We start from the raw sequence: 16,912 nt of genomic DNA on the forward strand, positions 1-16,912 counted from the left end.
GTGTGGGGCAAACTGGTCTACAAATAGCAGCCCATATCATTCAGGAAACCTTATGTCTATCTTCTTGATGTAGGAGCAAGTGTCCCAAACCCTGATGGAGCCACAAACACCAGCACTGGTGGCCCATGCCCACCTGGACACTTCTGCCCAGCTGGCACAAGTATCCCACAGCAGTGCCCTGTGGGCACTTACTCAGACAGGTGAGCTTCTGTATTTGCCTTTCCTTTTTGTTTTATCCTTCTGTCCCTATTGCTGACTATCTGGTGCCTGCCTTACTTGCCTGTGGAGTCCTTTACCCCATTAAGGTACAACTCAGTAATGCTCATTAAACACATCCTTGCGCTGATTATGAGAGGCTCATGGTTGTTTTCACTTGGCCAGGGGTGTAAGCATCGAGGGTCTTCCTGCTGAACTTGTACCCTTGCCAACAAAAAGCCTGCTTACTTCTCTCTACAGGCCATACATGTGGCAGGAATCCAGCTGCATGGCATGCCCATCTGGCCATTACTGCAGCTCTGCTGCCCTCACAGCACCCTCAGGGCACTGCTCAGCTGGGTTCTACTGCCTGGCTGGAGCTTCCTCTCCATCACCACCTGGTGAGTTGTACTGTGTGAACATCAGTGTCTTCACCTGCTTGTGTCCAGTAATTGGCAACAAGACAGCTTTAAAAAAGCCTCCTTTTGCAGCAGTACTCCTGCATCTGCTTCTTCTTAGTCATTTAGGCAAATGAATTAGTTTTGTTTTGGAGTGCATACACTCCAAGGATGAAAAAGTAGTCAGTCCACCAGTCTGTTACTGAATGAGACACTTCCATTGAACACTGGGAGAGGTCTCGCTACCAGCATACAATGCAAGTGGTCTGATTCCCACTTACCACTTTATTGTGCATAAGAAATAACAGTTTCTTAGAGAAGAGTTCCAGGTCCTTAATGGACAGCTAAATATTCTCCAGAATTCAGCTAAATGCTGAAAAGCTGATGTGCAAAAATACAGTTCACTGTGGCTTTTCCTTTGAAGCAAGAGGAAAAGCACAAGGTGACACAGCACTGAATAACTCTAGAGCTGAGTTACTCTAGTCTGTGTCATGGCCCCTTTTGATGTGTCAGATCCCAAAAGACATAACTGAGGAGATCCTCATCAGTTAGCTTCATCTGTTGGCGTTGTCCCTTGCTCAGGGGTTCCCTTTTTTTGCTTTGTCTTGTACTCTTGTGTTCTAGGTGTGTGGGAGGCAGGAGGCCCCTGTCCTGTGAGCCATTTCTGCCCAGAAGGAGCCAGCTTTCCCTTAGCCTGCCTTGCAGGGACTTACAACAACCTCACCAGACAAGCTGCGTGCTTCCCTTGTGCTGCAGGGTACTACTGCCCAGAAAATACTACCAGCTACAGTGTGAATCCTTGCCCAGCTGGCTTTTACTGCCCTAAAGGTGAGATGGGCACAGGGGATGAGGTTGTCCATTGGCCAGGCTGAAACATCTTCTTCTTAAAGGCAGGAAGTGGTCCCTGTAAAATAAAGCTTCAGGGGTCAATCTGGTTCTTCTGTGTAGAAGCACCCAAGCTCTTACACCGTAGGCAGGGCTGTCATTTTAAGCCCTTCCTTTGGTATATTAAGCAGTGCACAGAGGTTGTCACAGCTGCAAAGGCCAAGCTGTGCATTGTGAAAGTCAGCACTGAGATAAATTGGCAACAGTATGACATAGAATTGCAGAATCCTTAGAAACATGAGGTAATGCTGTGGGATTAATGGTCAAGATATTACAATCTGTGAAAGATTCTCTCTTATTTCAAAGGAACCAGGTTTGCTACTGAGTTTCCCTGTCCCCGTGGCTACTTTAACCCTGATTCCATGACACAGAGCTTGGATAGCTGCTTGCCCTGCCCACCTGGGCACTACTGTGGGAAGGAGAACTTGACAGCTCCATCAGGCAAGTGTGATGCAGGTGAGTCTGGATCTGTTTGGCCGCTGTAGTGCACAGCACGTAGAGGCAATGTCTTAGGGTGCATCCATCAGCCTCTCCATTTGCTTGAGTCACTTGGCTGTAGGTGTGTAATACCACTGAAGGCACCCTGGGAATCCACTTGGCTTTCAAATGGGTGCAGAATTCATGTAGGATGTATCTGGTAGCCATGAACAGTAATCTGTCTGCAATTCACAGCCTGTTCTGGCAGGAGAATTCAGCCCCCTGCCACATAGCAGTAGTACTGAACTCAAGGTTGTGAGACCATCTTGGCTGATATGGTGCCTCACAAAAGGATCACTATATGCACTTGTTTTCAGGTTGGTTTTGCATCTCTGCTGCTTGGACCTCACAGCCTTTTGATCTGGATAACTACACCAGTGCCAACTGCCTCTGCCCAGCTACTGCTACTGGAGGGAAGTGCATTGCTGGTTTCTACTGCCCTAGAGGAAGCCCAGAGCCTCTGCCCTGCCGTCCTGGGTTTTACTGCAATGCTTCAGGTTTGCGTCTGGTTTTGAAAAGGGAGCTGAAATGCAGACATATTTGTTACTTAGGAACTCAGTAGAAGACTTAAAGTTAAATCCTGATTGCAGGTGATAAACTCAACTTTGCCCAGAATTTTCTGTGTATCCTTAAGCTTCTGTGGCCACGTTCCCATCCTCAGAGGAACAGTGCAAATGCATCTTTATAGGTTTGTAGATACAGGGCGTCAAGGTTCTCTGTCAGATTCCTCTGTATTCTCTGAACCTGCAGAGCCTGCAGATACTGGGATGCAGACTGCTGATTCATTTTCTTCTGTTTCTTTTCTGTCCTTTCAGTATTCTTTTGGTGTGTTAAATGTGATCTGTTTTTATCCTGATACATTCATAGAGCTGCAGAGGTGTTTGCAAGATGTCTTTGGTGTCTCTCTGGACTGGCACAGAACGGGGCTCAGGTGTTAGCTTGTCATGTTCACCCTGAGGGAAGCTCCAAGTTGGTTTTTCTCCTGCTTTTCTTCCTTTGTTCTCATGCTTGGGTTGCCATTATCCTCTCTGTCTTCCAGGTCTGTCTGTGCCTAGTGGGGAATGTACTGCTGGGTTTTACTGTAAAGGTGGAGCAGTTCTCCCTAATCCAACAGATGATGTGACTGGGAATATCTGCCCTGCGGGGACTTACTGCAGTAAGTATCCAGCATCAGTCAGGGACAGCAATTCCTTGGCATTTAATATCTGGAATCCTGATGGGTGGTTCTGGGAGTGTGATAGCCAACTTGCTGGGCTCTGATCAGGGTGCCCTGAGTCCCAGATTCTTCTCCTGGTTGCTTACCCATACTCTGAAAGTAGGGACATATTTGTCTCATTGCTTGAAGCTGTCTGTCTTCAGGATGTGTTTAGCTTCACATCCATTACCCACTACAAAATAAAGTTAATATCTGTCCTCTTCCATGCAGTACTACTTCACTTCTGAGCGAAAATAAGATTCCACGGCTGCCCTTTCCATGCTGCACTGCACTCGTTCAGCCCCCAAATGCAACAATATTTGTTCTTTCACTATTCATTTCTTTCTGCCTTGTTTCTCTTCTCACAGCTGCAGGGTCAGCAGAACCCAAGCTGTGCCCAGCTGGCACCTTCTCCAGCCTGCCAGGGAGGAGAACACTTTCTGAGTGCCAGCCTTGTCCCTCTGGCTTCTACTGTGAGGGTCCTGGTCTCAGTGCCCCCACTGGAGAGTGCTGGGAAGGTGAGGGAATTCACTGAGTGCTCTGCACCCTTTGTACAGGAGCTGCCTGCCTGTTTCTGGCTCTTGAGCTTTTTTATGGGTGAAAGTTTGGAACTCACTGCCTGGTTTTCTTCTCTTGACCAGAGAATAATTTGTGGCTCTGTGTGAAAAGACTGTTAGAGGTTCAGGCAACTCTGACATAAAAGCAGAAGTGGTGACTTCTCTGTATTTTGTCTGAACAACTGAAATACCACCAAGGGAAAACTCTCACAGCCAGTGGGAAAGTAATCCTTGACAAGTTTCAGGAACTGGAAGGAAGCAGAGCTCAGTTCTGCATCCCTACGTGTTTCCCCACACCACCCGTAGCTTTTATCCTGTGTATTGAAGATCACCAGATGTTAAATTTCCTCCTTATGAGCACCACAACTGGGAATGCTTTGATGTGGATTCGTCCCAGCACAGTTGTAGTTCTGATCAATGGGAAGTTAAGGTCAGCAATAGATTTATTTCTCAAGTGGCCGGTGAGGTGCTTGGTGACCTGGGAGAACCTGCTAGGAGCTTTCACTTCCAAAGAGCAGCAGCTCGTGCCTAGTACATCTTAGTGACTAATTTGTCTTTCCCCTCTGTCTTCTCTGCAGGCTATTACTGTGACAACCAGCAAAGGCCAGTTACTGATTTTACCCTTTACCCCTGCCCTCAAGGCTTTTACTGCCCCCCAGGGACAAAGAGAAGCACTCAGTACAGCTGTCCAGTGGGAACATTTGGCCCAAGGCAAAAACTGAAAACTGTCAAAGAATGTCAGAGCTGCCCACCAGGAAAATACTGTGAATTGTCTGGACTTGCTGCCCCCACAGGTATAGTGCTGTTCTGCATATGTTCACAACAACTGGAGTCCTGCTGACGGCTGTTGGCTGCTGCCAGAGATTGAAGTAAGGACAGTAGGGTTCTTTTCTCTGCTAAGATGATCTATTACTTGTTGAGAACATTCTGAAAAGAAAAAACATCTCTTTTTCTATGCAAGAATGGAGAGTGGGACTGCAGAGCTCAAAATGTGTGCTGAAGTACTTGCCCAAACACAGAGGCAGTGCTTGGTGTGAGCTCAGTGCTTCTGTTTAGGAGCTGTCAGTTTGTCATCTGTTACCAGTTCTGCACTCCATCCAGTTAGAAGCAGCTTCTCCCCTAATTGGCCATTTCATTGTTAGTTTGTGGAGTATGCAGTGATGGAGCAGTGATGGAGCGCCTTGTCATGGCCTGTATTCCAATCTGTATTCAGAAATTTATATTTATGCACCTATTGAGTGCTTTTTGTGTATTGTTCTGTTTTTTAGGAGACTGTGCTGAGGGATTTTGGTGCAGAATTGGTGCCCGTGTAAGAAATCCTCAAGACGGAGAGTCAGGATTTCCTTGTCCTCCTGGTCATTACTGTCCAGAAGGTAATGTGCTTCACTGAAGCATAGCTTTTCATTTTCTATATAAAATATGAGGTGACATTTCCTCTCTCTGGTGTAACTTATTTTGCCAGGTGCACCACATCCTTTAAAGTGTCCTCCTGGCACCTGGTCTGGCAGTGAAGGCAGGAGGAGTTTGCAGGACTGCCAGCCTTGTCCTGGAGGGCACTATTGCAACAGCTCTGGACAGAGAGCTCCCACAGGACACTGCAGCCCAGGGTAAGTAGAAGATTGAACACATTTGTGTAGTCTGGAAGGAGATATGTTCTACAAAAGGTCTTCTTAACCCTCTTGAAACAACGGGAGTGTGTTCCTGTATTTGCTGCTGCAGGTATTACTGTGTCAGTAGGGCCCAGACCCCAACACCCACTGATGGACTCTCAGGAGCTCCGTGTCCCCTGGGTCATTTTTGCCCTCTTGGATCCAGGAGCCCAGAACCGTGTCCTGCTGGCTCCTATATGCCACAGACCCATGGAGAGAAGTGCCATGCTTGCCCAGAGGGTGAATACTGTGTCCCTGGTGAGCAACCAGAGCCATGTCCCCAGGGTAAGTTAGGGTTTCTCTGTTGGGCTTGATTTTCTGTTGTTTTTTCAGAGACTGCCAATTCTGATCAATTCTTTTTTTTCCCAGGGCATTTCTGTCCCAAGGGCACAGCTCTTCCAATGGCTTGTCCAGCAGGATCGTATAACCCCTCGCAAAGGCAAGCCAGCTGTCTTCCCTGTCCCCAAGGGTAAGAGTGAGAATGTGACACTAGTGTTGTATGTAGGAATAAAGAACTGTTGGAGGTAATGGTTTATCCAGTCACCTTGGCAGTGTGAGACCAAGCAAAGTCTTTAATCCATGTACGACTGCTCTGGAAGGGAATTTAGATGAGAGATCTGTTAAAAGCAAGGAAACCATTGGAATTAACTTCTTTCATGTCTTGCAGTAAGAGATGGCAGCTGTTCCCTTGGCAACAGGCAGGCATAGTCCTGATGTGGGGAAAGAGAGTCTTGTGTATCAACCTGATGCTGAGACTGGCATGTCCTTAGGGGATTCATCTCCAATTACTAACTGGATTTGACCTTGATTAACTGTTACAAGCTGATGATTCACAGCCTGGATGTGTTATGACTCAAGTTAAGAAAATTATGTCTCTGTGGCTTTTGCAATTATGCCGTCAATTTGGTGTATGAGGAAACAAGTAAGAATGTGGTAATGTGCATGAGAGTTTTTTTTGTGGTCAGTGCAGCAGCCACATTAGATTGGCTGTTACCACCATTAAGTCATTATTTGGGTATTTGTGGATAGAACATTGCTAGATTTCTTCCCCTCACTGTCCCTTTTCTTCTGTCTTTCAACCAGGTTCTTCTGTCCCAAAAATTCCTCTTCCTTTTTGGAGAATGAATGTTCAGCTGGCCACTACTGCCCTACCAGCACAGCTTCTGCCACTCAGTTTCCATGTCCCAAGGGCACTTACAACCCACAAAATGGGAGCAGCCTGGTATCTCACTGTATCCCCTGTGAGCGAGGTAAATGGCAAATGAGAGTATCTCAGGATGGTGACTGGGCAGTCTGTGAACATATATTTTGAATGTTCTTGAGGTTCAGCAGTAGCTTTAGCACGTTTCAGTAGATGAATAACAGGCTGCAGAATCTCATATGTCCAGAGCCCAGTATGTCATATGGAAATGGAGACAGGCAGCTATTCAATATTATATTATTGTTGATCTAAGGGCTTCTAAAGCTGTATTCTGAACAACACTTGTAAGCACGAGGCAAGGCTCTGTGATTGGACTCAAGCACTTCAGAGATAGTGTTACTTTTTGGCTCTGAAATGTACCTTAAGAGATGTGACATGGAAAAACATGGAAGATGATATTAGTCTGGAAGATTGTCATCTCCATGCTGTCACACATCTGTCATAGATACCTTATGGAGTGCTTCATAAACTTGAAAAATAAAGCCATCTTTATGAAAGAAACTTAGTAGGCAACGTTTCACATTGAGCACAGGTACTCAGATGAGAATCAGAAGCAGCATAGCTGTAACATTGTGTCATATTGAGAATTAGCTTAAATTAAAGATTATTTTAATTGATTATGCTGGCTCCAGATCTTGAGCCAGTATTTGTATGCAGCACTGCATTGTTCAAATGCAAACATGATGTTGGCATGAGGTTTGTGCCACCTTTAGGTTGGCAAGTTCAGCAAAGCCCCTCAGCTAGGCTGTCTTGTTAGGGGAGGAGAGAGAGAGGTCAGATTATTCTTCTAGTGTAGGTATCTGATGATGGTATGAATCACATCATGAGCCTAGATTAATGACTTAGAACAATAATTTAACTTCATTAAGCCTGCTGTCACTAGGCATCGTGTGCTGGTTGTTTGCCCAAATCAAGTGAAATCTTCTTGCACTTCATTGCACGTATTTACATGTTTGCAGCCTGTCCTCTGACGTATCTTTACACTGTTTTCTCCCAGGTCTAATGGCTCTGCATTGCTTTCTCAGGGCACTACTGTGCACTCGCAGGGCAGGCACGCGTTACAGGGCCCTGTCTGGCTGGGTTCTACTGCAGTGGAGGCTCTTCTAATCCAACACCCACAGATGGTCTTCTGGGGGACGTGTGCCCAAAGGGAACTTACTGCCCTATGGGCACTGCCTTTCCACAGCCATGTCCTCCTGGTCATTATAGCAACTCAACTGGGAATACTGGGATTGAGGACTGCCTTCTGTGTGATGCAGGTACAGTACTGAGAGAAAGGACTAAAGAGATTCCAGCCAAACACCAGCACTTGTGGGGCTCCTGAGAAACGTTGTGGTTCTGGAGCAGGTGATCATGCACATCTGTTCTCCTGGAGAGAGAGATGAAGTAAAGCATAGATGAAATCTGCCAGTTAGCCCTGTAAGAGCGTGCTAACAGTGAGGTGCTTATTTCTGTGCTATGATCTTCACTTTCCACCTTTCCTCTTCAAGTTTTCACACTTTGAGATACTGCATAGTGCTGTTTGTTCAGACACGTAAGCTCTGTGCTGCAGCTGTTCCCAGTAAGAACGTTTTCAGGAGAATAGATGTGGGTGATATCAAACATGATGGTTGAGGGATTTTTTTTCCCTATTTATATTTTCCCATCTGTCTTGTTTGACCAATGTCATTATGGTGCCATTGTGGTCCCTCCTTCAGGGTATTTCTGCAGTGGGACTGGACTTTTATCTCCAACTGGATTATGTGAAGGTGGATTCTACTGCAGTGGAGGAGCCATTTCTCCTAAACCTCCCAGGGTAAGTTGTTCTTGTGATGTGAATATGGCAAACATGGTATCTGAACTGAACACCGTTAGGTTACTGTATTTCTTTTGCCCCAGCTCCAACTCTTAAGTTACTGGTTTATTGATAGTGAGAAGGGCTAGGAATGGCTAAATACACCTCACCAAAGGCATCTCTATCTTTGCATATTGGTGCTGCAAAGCGGAGCAGAATGCCATATCACATAAAAATTACAGAGATCATTAGTGCATGGTTTAGAATAGAATTGCATCTGCCAGCCCTCCTCCTAGGCAGAATACATAGAACTCTTGCAGATCATAATGAGACAGTGGGTTTATGCAGCAGCTCTCTGAGACCACAGGTGAGGAGGAAAAGGTGATGCCAGCTTCCACACAGTAGGACTTGTTACATGCAGGGTTCTGATCTGTTAGCTTGGAAAAGGATGTGTGCAGCCTGCAAGATGACTAAGTGATGAATGCAGTCTTCCATGCTGTGTGTCTAGTGCTCATCATCATAAGAATCTGACCATCCTTCTTGTGAGGCTGCCCTCTGTTTGTGAACTGTGTAGAAAGACTTTCTGAAACAGTGGTGTTGTTCCTTAAAGATAACAGTCAGTGGAGGACCGTGTCCACCTGGACACTATTGTGTAGCAGGGAGCAGCAGAGCCCAGCCTTGCCCTGCAGGGAGTTACAGCCCATCCTGGAGCACGGTGCAGTGTTTGGAGTGCCCAGAAGGTTTTTACTGTGAGGCTGCTTCCACAAACTACACGGATTGCCCTGCAGGTGGGTCTGATGGTACCTATTTACTCGTTCTGGAGTAATCTTACAAGGATTAGCAGATGCTCTTAAAGCTGTCTGAAGTGGATTCAACATTGGACTCTGTTGCATGAATCACAACTCTCTTCTCCTGGACCTTGGTCAAAGCACTTAACCTCTTTGTGATTCATTTCCCCTGCCTGAGTAGACAGAGACTACAGAGACTTTTATAACGTACTTTGAGGTCTTATTAAAAAAGTGGTTGCTGTTAAAAGTATTGCTAATCCTCAACTCTGACCAACTTCATTTTATGCTGCTGATGTGACAAAGATGTCATCCAGTTGTGACAGATTGCAAGATGGGCCCACTGTCGTAGCTTGGCTCCAATCTTCTTCAGAAACAGATGAGGAGAATTCTGTGTGCACAGGTTGGGAGGTTCTTCTCAGGCTCTTACCTGCATGCACTGACCTTTTTGAAGCCTGCCTCTTCTCTCCTAGGTCATTACTGCCCCAGGAATACCAAATTTGCCACTCAGTATCCTTGTCCTCCTGGAACGTACAGTGATGCTTTAAATATCTGGGATGCTTCCAAGTGCCAGCTGTGTCCTCCTGGAAGGGTCTGTTCCAAGCCAGGCCTAGCAAGACCAGATGGACTGTGCATGCCTGGATGGTTTTGTCCACCTGGATCCATGTCAAGCAAGCCAATGTTTCCTGGAAATCACTCAGGTATAATAAAGTGTACAAATGATTATTATTGTAGCAGTGGTGGTGTGGAGTCACCTAGAGGACTCAGATGGCTTGCTTTCCCGTGCTGCTTTCTTTAATTGAGCGCTCCAGTTCTGTTCTAAGCTCTTTAGGTAAGATAGACCCCTTGCAATTTTTCTGCTTCAGCTCAGCCTCTGTTCTTTCCATCAGTGGACATGGCAGCTCCAGCTTCTGGATCTTTTGGGCAGTGCCAAGCAGGAACCTTTTGTCCTGTCGGTTCATTTCTTCCTATTCCGTGCACTCCAGGTAGGAAAAGCATCTTTCTCCCTGCACAAATTGCTTTATTTTGTAGTACTGTCTCCATGATCACTAGGCAATCCCAGTCTTGTGCTGTTTGTATTTGCATTCTCATGTCCCTCAAATGGAGGTCTTTGCTTCTGTCCCCTGCATCAGGTATGTACTGTGCAACTGCAGAGCTATCAGCTCCATCAGGTCCCTGTGAGGCTGGCTTCTACTGCACAGGGGGCTCCGTGCTGCCAAACCCCACGGATGGAGCAGTGGGGAACATTTGTCCTCAAGGCCACTTCTGTCCTGCAGGGAGTTCTTCTCCATCTCCTTGTCCCCGAGGTAGGTTTGACAGCAGCTGCTGCATGCCATCATTTCTCTTAGCAGTGCCAAGTGAGCTGCTGAGCTCATCCGAGTCTGTGCCATTGTTTTGCAGCCCCTTGTTATTTTGCACTGAAGCGTGCCTTTATGCTCCCCAAGGGGCAGCTGCTGTCAGCATGAAATCTTAGCTGCTAATCTGCTGCTGTTGTATTAGAAGCATCAGTCCTAAATTCAGACAGTAATTGCACAGCTGCCTCTGGAGCCTCAGTCTGTGGTATAGATGCTGCTGTGCAGCTGTCGGGGGGATGCTCTTTGCTGAGCATTCCTGAAAGAAAGGTCACACAGCAGTGGTGAGCTGTGCACATGTAAGAGTCTCTGCTGCCCTCTCTGCAGTCAGAGATGTCCTTTAACATTGCCATTAATGATTCTACCAATTAAGTTGAATGAGAAAGGCTTTTAGATGATCGTTTCTTTCCTGGATAAAATCTACAGATACGTTGAGCAAGTGATTGTACTGCTCAGCCTAGAGCAGGAAGAAATAGGAATTCACCTCAGCCAGCATCCATAAGCAGCCTCCCACAGACCTCCCTCACAGGAGTACCGCCATCCACTAACCAGTGCACCAGTTACTCTGCAAAGACTTTGTATTTCTCTCCGTATCCACTTCCAACAGTGTTGAGGGTGATGGGAGCATGTGCTTTCAATGTCTTTCAGGCTCCTTTCTGGCTCATCGTGGTGGCCAGTCAGCACAGGACTGCCAGGCCTGCTTCCCAGGGTGGTTCTGTTCTGAGTGTGGTCAGAGCTCCCCAGAAGGTCTGTGTGAGGAAGGCTGGTTCTGCCCCGAGGGCTCTGTGTCTGGGCAGCATTCAGGTAGGAAATCTTGGAGGTCCTTCTTTATCTACAGGAGCTGCAATAGGAAGATGGACTTAAAATCTGCACCCCATAGGGCTGGAAGTTATTTCTATAAATTTCTGGCTATTTAGATTTCTAGAAAATGTTTTCCAAACATTCCATCTAGTAATGCAGTTGAAGTAGTGGGTAACTATAAGAGGAGGATGGACCTTGTTTACTTGTTACAAAAAACAAGCTGAATAAATGTCTCAAGAGGTTTTTATTCCTTGTTGTGTTTTCAGCTTTGCTAGAAAGAGCTGGTAAGTGAGAACATGATGTGAGGATGTCTGTTCTCCATTTGGTAAGGGTGATATGAGGATACATGCTAACTCAAACCCTGCTGTTTCAGGAGCATTCAGACAGCTCTGTGAAAAGCAACAGTGAGGTTGCAACCAATTGAGCTTTCTAAAAGCTTTGGAGGGCAACAAGTCTGCAGAGCTGTTTGGTTAAAAGCCTGCTTTGGTGATATGTGATGGTGGTATTCAGAGTGCACTGCTTCCACTGCTCAGATCTGCGTTTAGCAAAGCTTTTAACACAGGGCAAGGAGCTGATCTTTGTAAGTCTTTTTTTTCCATGCCCTTTTCAGTGGTGCCAGCAAGGCAACAGGCACAGCTCCCTTCCAACCCTTACAATTCTGTGCATAAAACACTGGCAGTTCCACCTGCATACATGCAAAATCTTTATCTTAAATCTTCCAGTTCTAGGTTTGTGGTGATGTTTCTTCCGATGACACTGGTTGTGAGCAGAGCAATTATATAAGTATTCCTTCCTTATTTTCCTTTAGATTATTTATGTCCTGTGGGTCACTATTGCCCCACTGGCAGCCCTGAGCCCATACCCTGCCCCTCTGGAAAATACCAGGATCAGGCTGGTAAAAGCCAGTGTGAAATGTGCCCAGCAGGAATGTAAGTGAAATCTGCTGCTTCATTTTGATGCTTTCCTTGTGAATTCGCGTGTGTATTTCCATCTGCCTTAGGCAGCTGCACTGTGTCATTTCTTTTGATACACATGGCTGGGTTTTTTCTTCCTGTTTTTGTATTACCTTTCCCTTTATTATGGCGTTTTCTGTACTGCAACCTGTGTTACAGAAGATCCATCCTACTAGGTGAATCTGCTGGGAAAGACAGAATGTTCCTGGCAGGTTCATCTCAGCTCTGTGTACCATTTCAAGTAATTTGCTTTCCTTTTCTTGTCATCTCAAACTATCACTGTTGCATAGAAAGTGTTTCTTAGTCCCTTAGAACAAAGGGAGAGCGTGGACTGAGGCAGTGCTTGGATTTCTTTTTTAGGTTCTGTGCCCTTGAAGGCCATCCATCCAGTCTCCATAACAGCTCAAGTGGAGTGATCAAACCAATGGTCTGTTTAGCAGGACATTACTGCCTCCTGGGCACAAAAGCTGGCAATCAGTACCCATGCCCAGCAGGGACTTACAGTAACAAAACTGGACTGAGAAACCCTAGGGAGTGCTTGCCTTGTCCTGGAGGCATGTTTTGTGCCAGTGCAGGTAAGGACCAGATGTGGGTTAAATACATTTCCTAGGCTGTGTTAGATCTAAATTTAAGTTCCACTAATAGATGAAGTTTTCATCTGTATGCGGTCCATATGACTTTTAAGGAGTGTTTGCAATCATCTCTGGGACCTGTTGAGTAGTAATTGTTTATGGTCATTGCAAAGATCTCTGCAAATCTGTCTTTTGCAAGTTTAAAGAGGTGGATTAAAGGTGGATTTTTTGGAAAAGATTATTGAAACAAAAGCCAAGCTGCTTAGGCTCTAGGATTCATTTGGTTTTCTCTTGGTGGAGAAATGGGTGCACAGTCTTGGTCAGCATCTTCTGTAAGGTGATCTAGACTGTTTAGGCCCTTAGCTGTCTGGTCGTGTGAGAAAATGTGGAGGCTGTAGATGCAGCTTTTAGATAACAAACGTAACCGCAAGTCAGTAGGCTCTGAATTCATTGTGCTGACAGGGCTTGTCTGCTTTGTTTAGTCCAGAAGCTGTGAATTATGTAACACAGTAGCTTATTTGACTTCATATTCCTTCTCTTTAGGACTTGTTTCCCCGAGTGGTTCTTGTTTGCCTGGCTATTACTGCACTTTAAAGGCACAGGTACCCAATCCTGCCAATGATGCCACTGGTGGCCTTTGCCCAGCAGGCCATTACTGCCCAGCAGGCAGCAGCAAGCCACAGCCGTGTCCCTCTGGCATGTTTTTGCCTCAGTCTGGGATGGCTTACCATAATGCCTGCCTGCCCTGCCCAGGAGGGAAGTTCTGCCAAGGAGACGGCTTGATGAGCATTTCTGGTGTGTATTGACTGGATTGAACACCTTTAATGAGGGTATTTTAATGCTTTCTGGGTGCTCATCCCTAACACAGCAGCTTTTCTTTCTTGCAGGATCGTGTTCTGCTGGCTATTTTTGTGATGGTGAATCCACACGGCCAGACCATAAGCAGTGTCCCCCAGGCTTTTACTGTCCTGAAGGCTCTGAATCCCCAGTTCCTTGCAGCCCTGGTCACTTCAACTCTGAGAGAGGGAAGTGGCAGCCAGCAGACTGTCAGCTCTGCCCAGCTGGGTATTTCTGCAGTGGTGAGTGCTGTTGTATTTGAGAGCTGGGATTTGCACAGTGTAAAGTGGGGCGAGGTAGGTACATCTACAGCTTTATTCTGTACAGCTCATATAACATTCACCAAGCAAAAACACCCTGTATTATTTCACTTGTATTTCTGTGGGGTTTTTCATAGCACCCAGAACACCACTTGCTATTCTATGTCATCTTTGTTCCTTGGCTCTGACACTTTTTGTAGATGCATCTTAAAGGAGTTCAGCCTCTCTGGGAAACAAAACAGCCTGGCAGACAGGTATTTGGTGCAACTCTCAGCCAGGGTCTCTGCTCTGAGGCAGCTGCTCAGAGGTTCTCACAATCTGTTTGCACAATATATGTATTTACTCCCCCCCCACGACGCTGAAGTATTTGAGGTCACACTGGTGGTAACAGATTCACCTGCCCCTTCCATAAGACAAAGAAGCTTTTCCCCTTTCTCAGGTAGGAAACTGGAATAGGAGAGAGGGGAAAGCTTAACTCGCATGGGTTTGTAGCAGAGCTGGAACCACAAGCGAGCTTTCCAAAAGTACAATTGCACATGGAAGCCCACGTTTCCTACATGCATATAATTCAAAAATTGCCTTTCCTTTGTACTAAGATGTTCTTTGTCTGAGGCTGAAATTTGGGGAACACATTCTTTCTGATATTGGTGACAGGTGAATGATGAAGGGGGTTGTGCTTTCAGGAGATAAGGGTTTTCTTTTGTCTTTGATCTGAGAAAGGAAAGGGAAAGGCTGTGCTTTCAAAGTTGTAAGACTGGGCAAAATCACTTCCAAGGGAGCATGTTCTGCAGGTACTGCTGCCTGTCTGGCCAGGCTTCAGCTACTCCCACTCCCTGTCGCTGCCCATGAGGCTGCTGCTGTCCCAAGGGATCTGCCTTTCCTATGCCCTGTGAGAATGGGACCTATCAGTCATGGGAGGAGAGGGATTTAGGGAGTCTAGCAAAAGTAGGGCTGTGTATTGTGATAAAAATTGATTTTGTGTCACTGAGAGCTGAGTCTCACTGAGACTTAGCAGGGCAAAAAGGATTTTGAATTGCTTCCTTCTTTCTGTTAAGGTTCTACTAAGTCAGTGTTGGATGGGACTAGACAAACAGAAGCATCAGCATCTGCCAAGAGTGGAAGCCAGAACAGGCTTCTAAGAGTAAGAAGTTGTTGAAAGAGTAAGGAGAAGCCAAATCTTTCTCCTCTTTAGGGCAAAGAAACTTAATGCCCAGGAAAATACAAGGGAGCTTTTCCTGTCTAGCAGCTCGTGCATGCTACAAAAAAAAAACAACCCCACAAGAAATACAGCTGCACAGACGTGATTCTGTTCCCTAGGTGGAGTTACTTGAATAAAACTTCAGACAGCTCCTTTGTAGACATCTGTACCTGTGCTAGTTTTTTGTACTCCTGTAGTCAGTGGCAAGAGACACTTCAGGGCTGCAATTTGTCTCTCTTATTTTACTTGTCTGCCTTAGGATGAGATGAATTGCACTTGAAGTGTGGTTCCTCTAGAAGTGCTGTTTCTCTCCAGTTACTGCAACACGATTCTGAACAACTGCATCAGAAGTACACACAATGAAGCCCACGTCCTGGGTTTAGCTTGAATATGTTGATGGAGAATGACATTGCTTGTCGTGTCTTATAATGTTTCCTGATCAAGATGCTGCTTTTTGTATCCTAGGTTCTGGAGCCCACACTCCTGAGCTGTGCCCTGCTGGGTACTTCTGTCTGCCAGGTACCAACTTCAGTACAGAGCATCCATGTCCAAAAGGTACCTTTGGCCCCAGGACTGGTGCCACCAGCACCTCTGACTGTGAGCCCTGCCCAGCAGGTAAGCAGGGACTCGGCACAAAAAAAAAAAACATGGAGGGCATAAATGGAAAGGTTGAATAAAAATATGACTTCCTTCAGGTTATTGACTCCTTCACCTACCTTCTGTGCTGGCCATTTCAGTGAGATCACTTTCCTGTTTATTTTAGGCATGTATTGCTCAGCACCAGGTCTTTCACAGCCCTCTGGATTTTGCTACTCAGGTTACCATTGTGCCAAGGGAGCCATCAGCCCAACCCCTTTCAAAAACAGGGTAAGTGAGCACTGGCAAACAGCACAGTTGACCTTGCATCCTGAGGACAAGGACTGGGACCCTCACAATGTCGTGGCTTCTGGTGTTACATTTTCCAAGTCTTACTGCTTTGCACAGGGTTGCTCTTTCCCACTGCTGCTGCCCTTGGTAGCTGCTCAGATGAACTGACATGCTGCTCTTAATGTCTGCTGGAGTATCTTGCAGCCTGCTAACAAGTAATGGCCAGACATCCCTTTCTGTAGGTATCACTGGAGTGTGCCTGTCTCAGGTCTCTTCCACACAATGAGAGCAGTGACTGGGTAGCTGTGGCTCAGCAACCAGCACTTCCAGTGTCCTTTTTGTACCAGCTGTGGTCTGCATTTAGTTTCAGTGGCAGAAAACTTGAAGAATTCAGCCCATATGTACCCTTTCCAGAACCTGTCTCTGTAGTATTTTGGGCCAAATCTTGTTTTGATAACATTTTTTTTTCCCTCTGTTTCTGTTTGTTTGTTTCTTCTTCCTCACGCAGGTGGAATTTGCTGGCTCTGTGTTGCCAGGTAATGATATCTGTCCTGCAGGGCATTTCTGCCCCAATGGAACTGAGAATCCCATACCTTGCCCTCCTGGGTCCTTCTCTGCTGTCAGGGGCCTGCAGGCAGAAGAGCAGTGCCAGCCCTGCCCTGCTGGCCGATATTGCAGCAGGGCAGGATTGTTTGATCTGGCTCAGACGTCGCTGTGTAATGCAGGGTGCGGTGAGACTGTCACTTGCTAGTGGGAAAATACAGCTGGCAGGATTGCTGTGTAGGCTGGAGCAGAGGGGCATCCAAACTAAACACTGGGCCTGAATATATCTTGCCCAGTCCCTTGTGTGCAAATATTTACAGTCAAAAATAACTAAACTGCAAAGCGTTTGCTCTGAGCTCTCTAGGTTACATGCTGCTGTACAGCATCTGCTTGGTGGTCCTGGCATGTGCTTC

General features: G+C 46.3%; 1 protein-coding gene across 1 annotated transcript in view; it reads left to right on the plus strand.

Moving 5' to 3' along the window:
- The window catches only part of LOC125703533 (zonadhesin-like), a 110,021-nt gene that overhangs the window by 23,626 nt on the left and 69,483 nt on the right, over positions 1-16,912 (plus strand). Inside the window, exons 23-49 of the mRNA XM_048968125.1 lie at positions 74-200; positions 457-596; positions 1,218-1,421; positions 1,785-1,934; positions 2,273-2,452; positions 2,995-3,111; positions 3,519-3,668; positions 4,286-4,501; positions 4,976-5,080; positions 5,170-5,314; positions 5,427-5,641; positions 5,726-5,825; positions 6,440-6,606; positions 7,583-7,816; positions 8,255-8,352; positions 8,942-9,119; positions 9,590-9,817; positions 10,007-10,102; positions 10,250-10,423; positions 11,117-11,272; positions 12,078-12,198; positions 12,583-12,797; positions 13,338-13,589; positions 13,682-13,873; positions 15,555-15,704; positions 15,853-15,956; positions 16,465-16,682. Of these exons, the coding sequence (XP_048824082.1) occupies positions 74-200; positions 457-596; positions 1,218-1,421; positions 1,785-1,934; positions 2,273-2,452; positions 2,995-3,111; positions 3,519-3,668; positions 4,286-4,501; positions 4,976-5,080; positions 5,170-5,314; positions 5,427-5,641; positions 5,726-5,825; positions 6,440-6,606; positions 7,583-7,816; positions 8,255-8,352; positions 8,942-9,119; positions 9,590-9,817; positions 10,007-10,102; positions 10,250-10,423; positions 11,117-11,272; positions 12,078-12,198; positions 12,583-12,797; positions 13,338-13,589; positions 13,682-13,873; positions 15,555-15,704; positions 15,853-15,956; positions 16,465-16,682 (4,432 nt within the window). The remainder of the gene's footprint in view (positions 1-73; positions 201-456; positions 597-1,217; positions 1,422-1,784; positions 1,935-2,272; positions 2,453-2,994; positions 3,112-3,518; positions 3,669-4,285; positions 4,502-4,975; positions 5,081-5,169; positions 5,315-5,426; positions 5,642-5,725; positions 5,826-6,439; positions 6,607-7,582; positions 7,817-8,254; positions 8,353-8,941; positions 9,120-9,589; positions 9,818-10,006; positions 10,103-10,249; positions 10,424-11,116; positions 11,273-12,077; positions 12,199-12,582; positions 12,798-13,337; positions 13,590-13,681; positions 13,874-15,554; positions 15,705-15,852; positions 15,957-16,464; positions 16,683-16,912) is intronic.

This window comes from Lagopus muta, chromosome 22 (assembly GCF_023343835.1).
Source record: "Lagopus muta isolate bLagMut1 chromosome 22, bLagMut1 primary, whole genome shotgun sequence".
Lineage (NCBI taxonomy): Eukaryota > Metazoa > Chordata > Aves > Galliformes > Phasianidae > Lagopus > Lagopus muta.